The following is a 17,677-nucleotide window of genomic DNA, read 5'->3' on the forward strand; positions in this document are numbered from 1 at the left end:
TCAAGTAGATTCTATTTATTTTAAATATTAATTGATTACATAGTTTAGGTAATGTGCTCATTTAGGATAAAATATGGTATTTACAATGTCGATAATGAAAGAAAAAAGAAAAAAAAGAATATTACAAAATAATAATAATAATAAAAATAACGGAAAAAACGTACTTAACAATTTTTTTTTCTTAAAGCTCATATAAGGAGATTAGGATTCGGTGTGTTTCTCTTATTATTATTTTTTCTTCATCATCATCATCATCACCATCCATAAATTCACAATTATTTTCAAGATTATAAGAGTACTACTAGTAGTAGAAAAAAAAAACAATAAACGTAAAACGTACGTATTAATAATAATTAAAAAACAAAAATGATCACTTATTACGCGAGATATAATTTTACATTGTTTTTATTTTTTTTTAATTTCTGCTTTTTTTTTAAATCAATAATATATCTTACCTAAAATCTGAAATGTACAATTCTTACTGTCCAGACTGTGCCGGGCAGAGCAGCTTAAGTAAAAAATAAAATTATAATAAAACTAATAAACAAAAATAAAATGAAATGGGCGAACTTCTCGTTTTATTGGCGAAAAAAAGGCGAAAGTGACGGTTCGATTCGTCGTTACAATTTTTTTTTTTTGGCTTGCTTGGAACAGTCTGGTCCAACAAATTCATCAATATATTCACAAATATACATCCGTCACCATTATGTAATTTTTCTCTTTTTTTTTAATTTTCATTTAATTTAAATACTAAGAGATGTTTTCGCATTCGAAAAAACAGATGCTCTTACATCAATAACAATAAACAACTGCAAATTTATTAATATATATACGTATATACATCGACAAAAAAGCGTAACTTGATTGGTCAATGATATAAAAATAACTGTACGCTAAATACACTATTAGATCAATAATTATCTACAATAACAATTTATTTTTCAAAATGAAAAAAGAAACTAATTTAGGACAGTTACCTACAACATACGAAAATACAGATTCATTTTTTTATATCATTTTCTTTTCATTTCTTACGGTATTATTTTGTCTTTTTTTTAAACCAGTTTAGTTTTATTTCCTATCTAAATATCACCAAACCATTTTTCCTTTAAGAAATCTTTATTTTCATTCTTTTTTTAGATCCCATTATAAAAATCATGTGATTTCATTGATATTAATATATGAATAGATTATTAATTGTGATGGATTTAAAAATAAAAATTATGGCAGATCTACAGAGTGATCTGTTTAAGTATCTTTCCCAACATGATGATAAAATAGGTATAAAAAAAAGGTCGCCATACCATTCAACGGTTTTCTTTGACTAAAATGCCTATTTGAATATGATTCCTGACAAATCAAGTAAATGTTGTTTATGCCCTTTTGGCTTGGCAGCGTGGAGATTGCCCCATATATGGCGAAAATCTAATAGCATGTACACACAAAGAATGATCAAAAGCATAAATCATGTAGTCGTGGCATATTTGGAATTACTTTCATTTTTCTGACATAATAGAGTGGCTTTAAATGTATGTATGTATGATTAATAATCGCCTTAAATTCAGTTTTAGGCTAAAATTCAGTTTTGTTGATTGTAACCTTTTTGATAACTGGAGATGTATCCTGCAGAAGACCAGATGGAATTCTATGTGCAGTAACGATTCAACAGAACAATACAAAAAATTAAAAGTTTTCTCTGCTGGATATAATGTATAAGAAGTTCAAAAAATGCAATGAATCTAATTTAGACTTTGGGTTGTCATATCATCCACCTCGGCATACATATACAGTGTCACAGAATGATTAACTATTCCTAATTTAGAGAAATGATCGAGAAAACTGTTTACGTTATTTACGTCGTGCTAATAAATAATTACACAACCTTGTTGAAGTAAAAAACATTGTTAGGTTTGCCAAAACTCAAAGAAAAAAATCACACACATCTTAAAAATGAGTAAAACCAGGAAAGTATAGAAAATATTTGTAAGCAATCCAGATATACGAAGAAATATAGCGACATAAAAAAGCGTAATAAGTTAAGCACTTGATAGAGTGGAGTGGAGGCAGATTGTTCAGAAAGAAATTATACAGTCGATATAAAAAAAGAAAGATATGGTAATAAAAACCCGATTTTTTAACCTGCACATTCACCAAATATTATGACTACAGTTGATTTTTGCGTTTGGGATCATATTAAGTCATTGGTTTAAGGACCTGTTAATACAGAAGAAGAGTTAGTGGCTTGAACTATTTCTAATAAAATATTCCTTAATTTAACTTTTTCCTGTTATAATTGAGGTTGTTATTAAAAATTTCTGGTTTATTTAAGAAATGTCCCGACACTAATTTATTAATTTCTCTCAATACTGATATGTTTCAGTTAAAATTAAATTTCCATATTAAAAGTTATATAATAATTTAAACAATTATTAGCAAACTTAACCAGATCACCCTGCGTATTCTAAATTAACATATAAACTGTTTAATTTTTGAGATCATTTTTTTTTACTTATTCATTTTATGAACCATTTTATCAAACCACATGATTTTCAATAAATATTTTAAAATAATTGTCTTTCTTTGTGTATGTTTAATTATTAATAAGTCTTGATTTTGTATACACATTTATTAAACGCTGCTTTTCTTTTAAATTTATTTATATAAGAATAAGTTATCGTTAACATTAAAAACTAAATACAATGACGATTATTATTTAAAAACTAACGATTTCGAGTCGGTGCGCTTTTATGATTGTTCTTTTTTATCTTTGGTGATACTTAGTAGAGAAGTTAAGAGATATAACCCTTCTTTATTACATTTAAATGTTATACATTTTTGTTTGAAAAAGAAAAAAAATAATTTCCATTACTTAGAAATCAAAGAAAGAAAATATTTTACAAACTTTTTCGTCGTCGATTTAATTCATTTTTTTTTGGACATTTCTACGTAAATTTCGATTTTTTCTTTTTAAGAAGGTTACATGCATGTACATTAGCATGGTTAACAAATTTAGTTACGCTAAGATTACAAGTGTCACTTTTTTTTTATAGCTACGACCTTTTTCACGTTATTTCCAGGTTTTATTCGGGGGTCCTAGCTTATTTCATATCTATGTACAATACCTTTTTCTCTGTTCCATATTTCATCTCAATATCAACGTCTTGATTTAAAATTTTCCACTCCAAAAATTTCACCAGTTTTGTTCCTTTTCTTTCGCGCTCATTAGTCACTTCTTCGCCTTTATTGTTTTCACTCGCCGCTTTACATTGATTTTTAAATACAATCGTTTTTTCCCTTTTCTCTGTGTGTTTATATAATATTTTCTCTTCGGATATTGCTACAATATTCAATGAAATATAAAATTTACTTGTTTTGGCTAAACCTATTTATTTATTTAACAGTTGAATATGTTTGTGATTGGTTTTGATTTGATGCCACCCAGTTTGTGAATACATCTCTAGAAAAAAAAACAGATTAAAAATTAATTATAAAAAAATTTATTGAAAAATTATTGTTAGAAAAAGTTAATTATTTCAAATATAAATAAAAATGATAATAAAATCAAGTTACTTTTTTGTATTAAATTCATATAACTTAACCCATTTGCATCATAAGCTCAGATATTTGCGGAACAATTAAAACTAGAGCTAACACTAGCACTAAAAGTAACACTAAACCTAGAACTAGAAACATACGGGTTTAGCCGTACGTCTCTTAAGATGTAGAATCTGAAGACAGTCTGAAGACGCACGGCTAAACACGAATATTTTTAGTTCTAGTGCTAGTTCTAGTTTTACACTAGCACTATCACTAGAACTAACACAAGACCTAGAACTAGAATCATTCGGGTTTAGCCGTCTTAAAAGACGTGCGGCTAAATCCGAATGTTTCTAGTTCTTGGTCTAGTGTTAGTTCTAGTTTTGCACTAGCACTATCACTAGAACTAACACAAGACCTAGAACTAGAATCATTTGGGTTTAGCCGTCTTGAAAGACGTGTGGCTAAACCCGAATGTTTCTAGTTCTAAGTCTAGTGTTAGTTCTAGTTTTAATTGTCATTCAGCTTTAAATTGTGGTATATTTTTATTGAACGAATCTCTTAAGACTGCTATAGCGAAATGATTCCAGTTCTAGGTCTAGTGAAGAAAAAGAATAAATGTGTAGAAAGATCAAACAAGCGTTGTATAGATGAAGAAGTCTATAACCTAGATGGAAAGTGATAATGAGTTTGATGAATTTTTTACTTTTACTTTACATTTTTTTTACTTTTGAACTGTGCTTTATTTTATGTTATCTGCTATATGTTAAATTACATAACTCTTTATCTCCAGTGATGTATGATTATAATCTTATTTCTCATAACTTTCCTTGCTAGAGGTACACTTTCTCTTTCTTAACACATTTAATTTATTGCAGTTAAGTTCTTAGTTTTTCTGTTTCCTCTATAAAATTTATAACGATTTATTTCATTTTAGTGTTCTCATTTCGTTTTCTAATTTCTCATTGGTATGTAAACATTAATTAACTTCTTTTTCGATACAAAAACAAGTAACATAAATTCTATAAAAGTAGATTATTGAGATTTTGCGATTTTATTATCATTTTTATTTAATTTTAATTGATTAGAAATAAATTAATAATTTTACTTACCGGCAATGGCTGACAACGCATTCATTGCTACAATATTCGTCTTCCCACTCTGAGTTTGATATGGCTGGATTGGGACATCCATGGCGTATACAAGAGTTTGGGGGTCGCATTTGTCCTTGTTCAGCAGTTTGCTGTACTGCGGCGGGAACAGTTGGAGCGGGGGCCGAAACAGGGGGGGAACTTGACACCATGGGGGGAGGGCTGACGTGCTGCTGCTGTTGCTGCTGCATGTGGGCAGCAATGGGAACTTGTTGTTGCTGGGGAACCTGAAAGCCAACGTGGCGAATTCATCAATAGCCCCACTATTTTTCCTTAACCCTTCGCACAACACCAAATCGTGCACTACTCATTTTACTAATAGTCTAAATATTAATCTACATAAACAACGTGCTTAATGATAAATTAATCCAAAATATAAGAGGTAAATAACAAAAGAGATCATTCTAAAAGCACCAACTTTGAGAGTATAAAAAATCTCTCTGATTAGTCACCCCTCATAAACATTCCACCCTAAAAATTACTTTAAATTCAATCATTATTACTAATCTAAATCTACTCTATTTATGTATTTTAATCAGCTAAGATCAAATACCTGTTGCATATAAGTATTTCCATGTTGTTGCATATGTGGAGGCATTGACATATGGCTCGGAACTGGCCCCATTGGGGACTGAATCATATTCTGATGTTGCTGTTGTTGTTGGTTCATACTACTCATCATAGGTTTTTTATTCGCCAATGATTGAGAAGGTGGCGTAGGTGCTGATGTCATTGGAGGTGATGGTAACGTACCCTGCGGTGAGTATCCTCCATATTGGGGCCCGCCGGAATTATTATAATTACTGTAACTACCATACATTGGCTCATTCTCCCCAGCACCTTTTGATACTAAGCTTGCTCGATAAGCAGCTAATGCTTTTAAGTAATCTTTCTTTGCTAATTCTGTTTTCCTTTTATATACCTACAAACAAACAAAAAAAATTATTAAAATAATATTTATTTTATATTTGCGCAACATCTTTTCAAAACGCAAATACATCCCAGCGCAAGCGCATTAAATAAAAAGTATAAGCTGATCAAAAAGTGAGGTTACGTATCTTACACTTTTATGATCTGAATCCAATCCATCCCACATTGATGCTACAATTTTGGAAACTTCACCAAAGCTGGCATTTGGGTTCTGTCCTTTAATGGCAGCTTGAGTATCACGGAAAAATAGGGCATAAGCTGATACGGGCCTAAAAATAAAGAGCGAAAATTTAGATAAAATAGGTTAAATTTGAAAAACACTTATGTGATAATCTAGTTTCATACTTTTCCAGGCAATTAACTCTCTTATCCGACATTGTATTTATTAAAAAAGCTTTTTTATCAAACTCTAACTCGTACATACTTGTTGACTTTGATAGTTTTGAATTTTAAGGTTATGTTATGTTTACGTCAATTTAAAAACTGTTCAAATTATAAATACTTATTTATAAGATATAAATTTGTTTATTTATTATTTATTTCAACAATAAATTATTTTAAAAATAATTATTTTATTATAAAAAAGCTATTCGTGATTCATGATTTTGTGAGCAATTTAGAACGTTTTAAAATGGCGCCAAATTTAAAATTATTAAAATTTTTTTTGTAATTCTCTAATACATCACGATTATTATTTACGAAAGAAATGTTAACGTCTATAATATTTCACAATAAACTTACTACATAGTACGCGAGGGAAAATTGCAACAATAAATCTGATGCAACAATTTGCGAGGGGGGTTTGAGGGCCGTCTAAAGCTTTACGAGCCATATAACCGCGGACGGTAATCTCGAAAGGGGGCTGAGGGAATGAAATGGCATTCTTCAACGTTTTAATATTATTTAATAGGTTTAGAGAGAGCTAAATCGATATTTTTACGAAGAGGACGAAGCAACGTCCGACGACGAAGTCGATGTAACGATGGTATCGTGCGCTCAATGCATTATTTAATTAGATTAAATTGTGGTGATTTAATGCCGACGTCTGCGACTGGTTCGATGATCGAATGCCTTCCTTAATTGAAGTCATCCTATTTTAAACTTGAAGTTGCATGAAGTATTTAAAGGATCGATGATTGTTACTATTATAGAAATAATATAATTTAAGTGGTTATTTCATAATATAACGAAATAGAAAATTACAATTACCCATTGAATTATATTATTTATTCTTTGGCTCTATAGCCCTAGGTGGGCCCTGGCCTGCCTCAGAATATCCTTCTAGTCTTTCCTATCTCGCTCTTCATCGCCATGCTCTTATTCCTATTAGTTTTATGTCAGTTTCGATCTCCCTCGACTTCTGGTTCCGACAGGTCTGTTCAATATTGCTATTCTGGTTTAGCCGTCTTAAGATATGTGCTGCTAAACCCAAATAATTCTAGTTCTAGAACTACACCTACTACACTATACCTAGAACTAGAATCATTCGGGTTTAGCCGTCTTTAGAGACGTGCGGCTAAACCCAAATGATTCTAGTTCTAGGTATAGTGTTAGTTCCACATACTAACAATGCTAGTGTAAAACTAGGACTAGACCTAGAACTAGAAACTCCCTCACCGTTGAATAGACCGCCGTGCTCAAGGAGCCGTGCGATTTTTATATATGGGGTACATTAAAGAGAAGGTTTTCGTAACACCACTACCTATAACACTGAGTAAACTCAGAAGACGCATTGCTGATGCTGTTATATAACAGTATGGACCGAGCACATTGCAGCGTGCATTTGCTGAACTTGACTATTGTTGTGACATCTGTTGTATTACTTGAGGAGCCCACATAGAACATTTGTCTCCATTAAACACTATTGTATGAGTATTTTCTCTATCTATAGACATGTCATTTACTATTCTATCTGTAATACTAACTGAAATATAGCTTCGTCAAACCCGATGATTCTTTTGTACTAACTCTGTATAATGGCAGTCAATATCAAATTCGTATGTTTTTCAAGTATCTGTCCTATAGACGAAATGTGATCAATTGTCGAGCAATTCCTTCTGAATTCCTTTTGACAGGAGCCCAGTGTGTTTTCCACATAGTCGTATGTTAAGTATTACCGACAGGATCTTGTATGATATAGTTAACAAAGATATTACTCTATAATTAGCGCAATCATATACATCTTCCTTCTTGTGTACCGGTCATATCATTCCAGTGTTCCATTCCTCTGGCATCTTGTGTTCCTGTCATAAATGGTGGTTCTGACGACATGCCGTTAGATCTCGGCGATTTTTTACTTGCCAGTGACTGGAAGGGCCTCTTCCACTTCTTCAACTGAGGGTGAGTGAGTGCCTTGATTTATATTTGCCTGCGCGTATTCTTGTTGCTCAAAGTTTACTGTCAGGAATTACCAACGTTGAATAAACAAAATTTGCAGATAAAATTTAAAAAGAACAATAATTCTTTAACAACAATCAATACCACTAACTAATTAACTTACGAAAATTGATATTAAAAAAATTATTTTGAAGTAATCGCTTAATGTAACTTAATTGTAATGAAGCTATTTTGGTTGCCTATACCAAAATAAATTGAAGATTAACAATAAATAAAATGAATAATATTATTAACAATATTGAATATAATAAAATAAATTAAATTTAAATAAAAAATTGTTCCGTTATGTTACCAAAAACTCTCTGTTCAGGTGTTTCAGGTTAACGACCTGTATAGTACCTGAGCAGACTACCATTTTAGAGCGGTTTCGCGCAAATAGTTTTCAAACCCTCAATTCAAATGGGGTGTCCTTATCGATTATTTCTGATGCGCCGTCCGTGTTTTATATAAACCAAGGAGGAGGAGTTGTTATCGCCTCTCACTAAATATTCAAGACGTTCTGAGTTTAAAATTTTCATTCTTCCTTATAATTTTGTGGCCATATGCCTTTTTTCCATTTCTTTTCTTCTTTCAAGGAGGGGGGAATGGTAAACAGATTTTGAGTGTAAAGAAAAGAACATGTGGGCCGCACAAGAAGTAAAAAAAAGGGGTCGTCGTAGTTATTTACATTCAAAGAAAGAACTTTTTTTGAAATTAACCAGATGGTGATTATAAACCGTAAGGAATTTATTGTGATGATGAGATTAAAATCTTTTTTGTTGCTTTTTTTTCTTTTGTGTTTCCTTTGAAATAATCTCTTTGAATTCTTTATACATATTTTATTTATTCATTGTGTCAATAAAAATGTTTTTTTTTTATTAAGCCAGCGCGTTCATTCTTTCCCATGACTGGATTGTGGCCGTTGAGTAAATAATGACTTCAACTTTATCTCAAGTATGCTATCTGGAAACCATTCATTTCTATATGTACTTTGATATAAAAGCATAAATAACTATTTTATATTCTCACACGCGTCGAGAACACATTTTTGAACAACGGGGCAAGATATAAGAAACATCAATAAGATAATAATATACGTTGAATAATTAACTTCGACGTTGTGATAACTTACTTTTGAGGTTCATTAGGATCCCTCTTCTTCTTTTTCTTTTGCACCTTGGGTTTCTTTTGGGCTTTCGTCAATTGGACATCGGCTGGTTCGGGCGACGGCCTCTTAACGCCGGTTATCTACAAAATGATCAAACAACTCATGAGTAACGGTTAAAACCGATAACATCTTCGTACAAATTTTAATACTGTTAACCGGAACTATATACGTTAAAGTAAAATGATTTACTTACCACAGGAGGGTGAGGTGTACTATCATCACTATCTTCACTAGTTGTAGGTTCTTGACCAGGAGCAGCAGGAGGACTATTCCCTCTACCTTGAGGATGTTGAGGAGACGCCCCATATTGTGGCCTATTTCCAGGTGGATGACCCATCATCATTTGTTGTTGATGCTGTTGTTGTTGTTGTTGCTGCTGTTGCTGCTGCTGTTGTTGAATCATCAATAATTGCTGATTATTGTGTTGTTGTTGTTGCTGTTGGGGTTGATTCGAATTTGCCATATTATAATTAGGTTGTGGACTGTGGTATGATGGATTAACCATTCCATGATCCGGCCCGGAAAGGTAAAGAGGCTGTTGGTAACCACCGGTTGGATCATGCATGCCCATCCCTTCCTGTTGTTGATTCATTTGTGACATATTCATTTGCTGTTGAGATTGGTAATTGGGCATATTGTGTTGTTCCCCCGGTGGGGGGCCGTGTTGTTGTTGTGGATTTATGGCCGGTATGTCAAACTCTTCATCTCCGAAATTTGGAGTGTGAAATGTCTATAACACATTTACATAAATAATGTTAACAAAATTGAAATTTTACCCGTTAAAAGTGAGATACTTGAAAGGTGAACAAAAACTTTCCGATGCTAATGGAACGACTTCCGAGTTATTTTTCAATGTAACAAGAAAGAAATAAGAAAAGAAAAGAGTTGAAGGTTTTCTTTTCGTCACGAAAGGAATTGGATTTTCAGCACGATTTCAGTGAGTTTCGACTTGGAATGGAAGGGAAAAGCTTTTTGCAATGAAAACCATTGTGTCCAGTACATATGTTAACTGCATAAATGTTAATATAACGACCTGTAAAGTAATTAATGAACGTGGACGTCGCTAATTCGAATTGTTCGTTGTATTTAATTAGGGGAAATAATAAATTTGGCAGTGGCGCAATAAAAACGGGCCCGAAACGCTGATTTATAATGTTCGTATAATTCTTCTTTATTCTCATACAAAGTTATGGGCCATATTTCTCCGCTGCCAAATAAATTACATCCAGCGGGTATTCAGCTCGACTCTATTAAAGTTACTTCGGAAGGTCGACGCGACGCCGCCGATTTTCGCAGCGCCAAATTGCAGTCTTCATAAACAAGTTTTGACAGGGACGAGAACGATATTTCATATTTTGTTTCAGCACGGAATCTTTACAATCACTTTTGAGATTATACGTGACTTATATGTCAGTTGGTTAAAGTTAGTTTGATTAAAATTTCAGAAATTAAGTAATAATAGTCGAATAGAATTTCAAAGTGCTTAATGATTACAGAACAGTTGTTTAGTTCATTCTTTGGTTATGAAATATAATGAAAGCAACGAAATGAGTCCATTAGTGTTGCAATCTAGAAATATGCATCTTTTTCCCTCCCCGTTTATTGCGTACCAACAGTTCGCACCGCGCGATAATAATCATGATTAGCAGCAAAAGTGGTGCAGGTCGACGTAAACGCGAGTATACTCGCCATGAAAATGCTGACAAAGAGTCCAGAGAGTTCCGAAGGTACATAATTCAACGAATAAAATTTTATTACGGCAATTTTAAACTTTGCTCCGCTCTCATTCCCGGCCAGTTGAATGTTTCCTAGGAAGAACTCGGACAAAAGAAAACTTTTAAACCTGATTACTGCTTCTCTCTTGCATTTTATTATTATATCCGCAGAAGTACGCGCCACTTGTACAGTACCGTTATTTTCTTCTTCAATATCTGGTTTTATACGATATTTCACTCGGTGGTAATCTAATAATATTACATGGAAGCTGTTTTGTAATTTTCATTTTGAAATAATAAGATTTATGATCGTCCAGTATTTTATAGTTAAATAAAAATTAATGCACAACTCATTCAACATTATATGGTGATGAAATTAAACAACATAAAAGTGTTTTGTCTCGTATTAACAGCTAAGATAAAATGTTAATATATGCACCATTTTTATGTACTGATTATGAGTTGTGATAATTACTGACAATTCCAAATTGTTTTTTGATTTGCATTCTGCACCTGCTGTCGACATTCTGAGTTAATCCTTAGAGTTTTAAAGATCAGAACTCATCATTTTTTTAAACAAGCTGATGTATCTGTAATCAATTGACTCTAATTTGAAACGAGATATTACAGTTTGAGAAAAATATAACAGACAGAGATTAAGAGATGACGTGTTGGAGGATTTTTGATTGCATGGCTACTTTTAATTTGCATTTTGCTATGATTAAGATATTTCATAGAAATGTAACTTTTAGCACGATTCTCCTTTGCATGTTATCTGTTGGACTTGTTGCTGCATTGGCTGTCCAAATGTTGTAATGTGCTTCTTAAGATTAAAAACGCAACATTAAATTCAATATTAGAAATGCTTCTGTATTGCTGTTTGCTGAACATTGTTGAGTTACATGTATTCCAAACAGAATCCTGCAAATGAAAATCTGCAAAATGATGATCCCTGATAACATTTGTGGTATATATTAAACAAAAATGTAGTATTAACATGTTTCGAAAATATTTATGAAATTTTTTCCATTAATTATTTTAATTACTTGGTTTATTTACATACCAAGTGGATGAGTACTTCATTTTCTCAGCAGGTTCTTATTATTTTAATGACTTTTTGCACTAAACTAATAAACAACTTTATGGCAAGCAACACATCTGAAATGCGACGTGCACCTAAATCAAACTACATTTTCTCCCGGAGTACCATGCGCAGTGCGTTGCAAAAGAGTGGCGCTCAGCGCAATGTAGAAAATCATGGTCGTCACATAACCAGTTGTTAGTTACAGTGGACGTGTGCAATGTTAAACGATTTGTAGGTTCTAAGAAAAATTTACTTAAATCATGGAAATAATTTTATGTGTGACTCCATGTAAATTGTCAGCCATCTAACAAAGAAAAATTCTTGTTGATCCTAGAATAGTAGGTACACGATTTTGAATGTATTAAACAAAAGGGTGACCTTTTCTCCATTTATTTGTGCTATTTTGTCGTATCTAAGAGAGCATGCTTTCTACATCTTGATTTACTTGAAACTTGATTGTACAATCTTTCTCCGTCCACATAATTTAGTCTTTTGGTGCAATTTTCTGAATTCAAAGGGTATTTTCATCTAGAGTAAATTGTTCCTGGTTCGGTTTATTTTTAGAAGCCATTTGGAAACTAATTATGTTGTAACTCAAGGAAGTCGGTCAGCTGCCAGTCAACGCCATATTGTTTTCTCAAAGCTAATCGACCTCGCAAACTTTAGAAGCGTTTAGGATTCCTGTGGTAGAAATTTGTCTAGGATTTGCCACATTCTTTTTTTTTGATTTCATTTAATAAAGAATCGCTTGGAAAGTGAAAACATAAAACGCCGTTGGTGGCTTCACAAAAGCACATACTTCACTTTTCCAATCAAGTTCAGGAGCAAAATTTTGAAGTATCCACAGCTATCTGCTAAACGTCGGATATATTCTGCAATTTGTGATAAACACAAAACGCAATTTATTAGATCCTTTGGGTATCTTATGTTCTTTCTCCTTAAGTGTTTAAAAAAGCCTTTCTCTTTTTAATGGGCCCAGCTATAGCATGCCACCTAATCAGTAAGTCTTGGAATAGCAATTTTTTGCAGTTAAAGCTTATAGTTTGTCCATTCCTTTTTTCCATCAGTAAAGATGTTGCAACATGGCATCCGAATCGTCAAATCTTTTTCAAAAGACGCACTGTTTAATCCGAAAGTTCTAGTGTTAGTTCTAATGCTGGTCTTTAGTTGAATTAACACTGGCCATGAAAGCTTTCGTACTCATAAATATTCAGAAATCTTTGATTCAACAATTATCGTTTAATTACTAAAATAAGGTCATTATGATTACTTATTGTAATGAAATATCGATAAATAAAATTTTATACAAAAGATAGAAAATCATCTGAAGTGTTTATTGTATCGAAATACAATAAAGAAGTGACTGGGCAACTCTCGCGGTAAAGTAGAAGAATATCGCAATTTCTATAATATGTATATATGTCAAGGATTCCAATGATTTCAACATTTGACATTTCTTGTTTGGTAAATTAAAAAAAGAAAATCGAGAAGGTTGTGAAAAAGATCGAATATATAAATTAATTACGAGGAGAAATTAGGTTGTTCGTAATTAAAACCAATTATAAAAATTAAATTTTCCATAAAAATGATTAAATTAATCACGAAAAGCTCAAAAGCCGTTGTTGTATGGGATGATCCAACGGTTTTAATAAGACGTCAAAAGTACCCATAGTCACGAAATGAAATTGAATTACCACACACGAAGAAACCTCAGATGTCCGTCTACCATCAGACATGTAAAACGTTTTGCGGCCGGGTGGAAAAAAAATGGAAAGCTCAGATTCAATTTAGAAAGAAGGGCAACGGTTGATTCCTGGATGGTGCACCACGATGATTGATACGATGACCGTGCTGCGGGGTCAATGTACAAATCAAGGTGACCCGTGGTCTTTATTAAACGCACTTACAACTCTTGTAAATCCATATGGAACAAGTTATACACTCCAAGAGGCACGTACAGTAGTAGTATTATGAACTATGAAATAGGACAAATAATAAGAGTTTAGATGATGGATTAGATTCCATCTTTTTAGAACTGTGGAGATAAACGAAATACTAAATAAATCTATTTTTTCCTGTAGCAATTTTAAACGACAATTAAAAGTTTTATTCAATCCATGAACGGTATTCGTTTATTTAACGTTAATGGAGAAATTGCGGATCAACAATCGGCAAAAATTCGACCACCTGTTGAAATCGTTTTTGTTTAACAGAGTTTACCGTTTTGAAACAAATACGCCGTTTTGTCTCGGTACGGTGTGCGGCGCCACCATCGACGTTGTTCCGGTTTATTTTGGCTAATACCGTGTGTTATCCATTGGAAAAAAAAAAGAAAAAAAAATAGTATTGGTTATTTTCGACATAAATGTGAAAATTTGTGACTATTACAACTGGATTCGTACTAAAGAGGATGTTTCATCAAGCGATTATTTAAAATAATTTTTGAAACATCCTGTAAATATGGAAATTAACTTTGAACGTTTTTGAATTATCGTAAACAATGCGTGCGAATTAACTTTAGGGATGGTTCTCGTGAATTATAGTTGTTTAAGGCGTGTACGAATCGGGGATAAGAACAAAAGGTAAAAAAAATTAAAACGAGAAGGAAAGTTGTTTAATGCTTGAACGTTAGACAGGTCTGTAATGAGCGTGAATGTTTTGATCGTAACTTTGCTCGTGTAAACAGCCGTTTGCGAGACGTTTCAGGCATTTATTACAAGATATGGTGGATAATTTAGGTTTCACGGTCGGTTGAATTATTAAAGGGCATATAATGATATAAGATTTGTGGATGAACAAACGAAATATATGATTAAATATATCATAAAAATTTATGAAGTTGAATATTTTTCTTACCTGATCACTCATATCGTAGCCGTTGTTTGTTTGAAAATTGGATTGTGGAATACTGAGCGATAGGTCAACGTTTTCGGATCTCTGCAACAAAAAGAATAAACGATGTTAAAAATCAGTTTGTCGGTTTATTCATTATAATTGCCGTGCATTAGCATTTGAATGACTCAGTACACAAACCAGGTGAGCGTAGTTAAATACAACGTATCTACACGCTTGTTGTAACCAGCCAACCATAACCAACGAAAAAAAAGTTTTTAATTAAAACGAGATGGAACTCGACTTGTTATTTGTAATTTCTTCAATTACTTTAATCATTCTTACTTTCTATTATTATAAAAACAATATATTATATGTATAATTTGAAATTGTAGAGATTCTATTAATTGGATAAAAAATGATTGTTTTAATTATAAAAGTTTGCAGAAGGTCAGATTAAGTTTGGATTCATATATATTTATTATTTCTATAGTTTTTGATGATCTTGAAGATCCATCCTTAAGTATGGCTGTGAAAGGGGAACAAAATATGCAAATGGAAAGGAATGTTCTGAGCAGAATTCTGGGAGCAGAAAAGCGAGAATTTTATACAGTCATGAATACGTCCACTTCAATGAAGCAGAGGTATCTAATTACATAAGAATTTAGAAGATGCAATGAGGTGGGCATGTTTCCAGAATAGAAGAAGGAAAGCTACCTATAATGTTAATAAGTTAGAAAATGCAGAGAGTAAGACCGAAGGGAAAACTGCGGAGAAGACAGTCTATGTGGACGCAGGAAAAGTGCTGGGATGCAGGAATTAGAAGAGAGAGGCGAGAGATAAAGAGGTGTGGAGGCTCAAGATGAAAGAGGCTAGGGTTCGACACCGTTTCGAGGAAGAGGAAAAAGCAAGAAGTAAAATACAACAAAAGACAAATATTAGAGCATGTTTTGACTAAATACTACTAATAGAAGATTATGTTAAGACTTGATACTGTTTGTAGCAAACATTCCACTGCTGGCAGAAGAAAAGATATTGCTAATGAAAGCTTATATACTGCTAATACAATACCAAAAAGTGTTAATGGAAAATTAGGTATGTCTTTCAGCAGATTATTTACGGCTGACAGAAGAATGAATAGTGTTGTGAAGGGCTAATATTATTAATGGAAGACTAGATACTGCTTGCAGCAAACTATTTACTGCTGGTAAAAGACAAGATGGTATTGTGTAAGATAAGATATTGCTAACGGAACACTAGACATTGCCAGTAGAATACTAAATATAATACAGTATTAAATAAAAACCGTGAATTGCATATCTTCTCCTGAACACATATCAAATCTTTTTATAGAATGATGAACGTTTTGACAAATACACCATAATCTTTCACTTTGACCTTTCCAGTATTTTTAACAACTCATGATCAATCTCGTGCACATCTTTTACCATGGCACATATCTGATTTAATATTTGTTGTTCCTCATTCTATGAGTTCTGTAATATTGCAAACATAAATTTGAATTTTTGAGTCTTTTATTTGTAATTCCAAAATTAACATCTGAACAGTCTAGTATAACTACTTATTTTATATTTTATATATCTTCATACTAAAATAGATGACTTACAGATATGGAAAACTTCTGATTTGGTCACTTTGATCCTTACAAAGAAGAAAAATATATCCGAGAACTTAATACAGAAGTACAAAGTTATGATTCTTCTTCAACTGAATATCAAAATAACCAAGTATTTATGAAAATACAATAAATATACAACAATTTAAATTAAGTTTCTCGATTTAGACAGCACGTGGGAAACGTTGTTATTTACGTCGACATTGAACGTACCAAAGAAGAGATTTATAAAAGATCCAACCGCTAGACGACACGAAAAGGGACGGGAATGCAATTTCTGAAATTATGCTGATCACGAATTTTCCATGCCGCACATGTTGGACGTGCTCGTCTCAATCAAAACAAACATTGATTGGGTCATACAGTTTCCAGTTGGAATGTTCTAAAAAGTTGCACAATATCTGCGTTTGGCGTACACCCAACAAGTTACAATTTACTAGCAGAAATTTTGTCTTGATTTTCCTTATTATTATGGCTCATTGGATGCGATTTATTTAGTTCGCCGTGCAATATTAATGTGAAAATAGTTTTTGTTTGGCGTAAAGTGCGCATTTAATCGATTTATAACGTTTTCAAGGATTTAACATGTAAAGTTTTAACTTATATTCTACGTAAGTGTGTTTAATACATTCTATCTGACAAATAACGTGACATAAATCTTTATTGTTATTATTTCCTTATTTGTGGCCTTTAAAGGTATTAACAATAAATTACAGGGGAAAGTTGACTCGATTATTTATTAAGCCATATCTAAAAACGATTTGTTTTAGTAAATAGCAATTTTTATATTAAATGTTTATAATGTTTATTACATATCTTGTGTGAGAATTAATAAGAGAAAAATATGTACATGTAAAAAAATTTACTACATACACAAACAATAAAGTTTACTATAAGCTGATTCCCGGTTTTCGAACTCGGGTCATTCTATTTGCTCGTAAGTTCTGACAACGCAACGTAGTCATGATGGATAGTACAGAAAAACGTGTTGTGCACGTTGTGTATCGGAGTTTTCTGATTAGAGCGGTCGTAAAGTGAATGAAACGTCGCCCACGGATAACAACTTTAACGACTCACAAACCAATAGGAGTTAACGCATAATTTGCTCGTTTCAAAACGGCTAATTTGTTTTTAATCGCAAACTTATGAGTAGACATAACTATGTTTTCTTTTAGAAATGTTATAGCCCCGGTTTTATCGACTACGGTCGATACCTATAATGGGCTTATACTTTAAAGGTTTCTCGTT

At 32.5% G+C, this 17,677-nt stretch overlaps 1 protein-coding gene across 5 annotated transcripts in view; it reads right to left on the reverse strand.

Annotated features, from left to right (window-relative positions):
• LOC111427293 (TOX high mobility group box family member 4-like) overlaps positions 1–17,677 on the reverse strand; it is a 103,873-nt gene continuing 86,196 nt past the window's right edge. For all 5 annotated transcript variants that reach the window (XM_023062354.2, XM_071194127.1, XM_071194126.1 and 2 more), the window contains 7 exons: positions 14,818–14,898; positions 9,356–9,892; positions 9,127–9,242; positions 5,752–5,887; positions 5,242–5,610; positions 4,650–4,915; positions 1–3,457 (listed from right to left, as the gene is read on the reverse strand). In XM_023062354.2, the coding sequence (XP_022918122.2) occupies positions 3,391–3,457; positions 4,650–4,915; positions 5,242–5,610; positions 5,752–5,887; positions 9,127–9,242; positions 9,356–9,892; positions 14,818–14,898 (1,572 nt within the window). In that variant the 3' untranslated portion in view covers positions 1–3,390. The remainder of the gene's footprint in view (positions 3,458–4,649; positions 4,916–5,241; positions 5,611–5,751; positions 5,888–9,126; positions 9,243–9,355; positions 9,893–14,817; positions 14,899–17,677) is intronic.

This window comes from Onthophagus taurus, chromosome 2 (genome assembly GCF_036711975.1).
Source record: "Onthophagus taurus isolate NC chromosome 2, IU_Otau_3.0, whole genome shotgun sequence".
In the NCBI taxonomy this organism is placed as follows: Eukaryota; Metazoa; Arthropoda; class Insecta; order Coleoptera; family Scarabaeidae; genus Onthophagus; species Onthophagus taurus.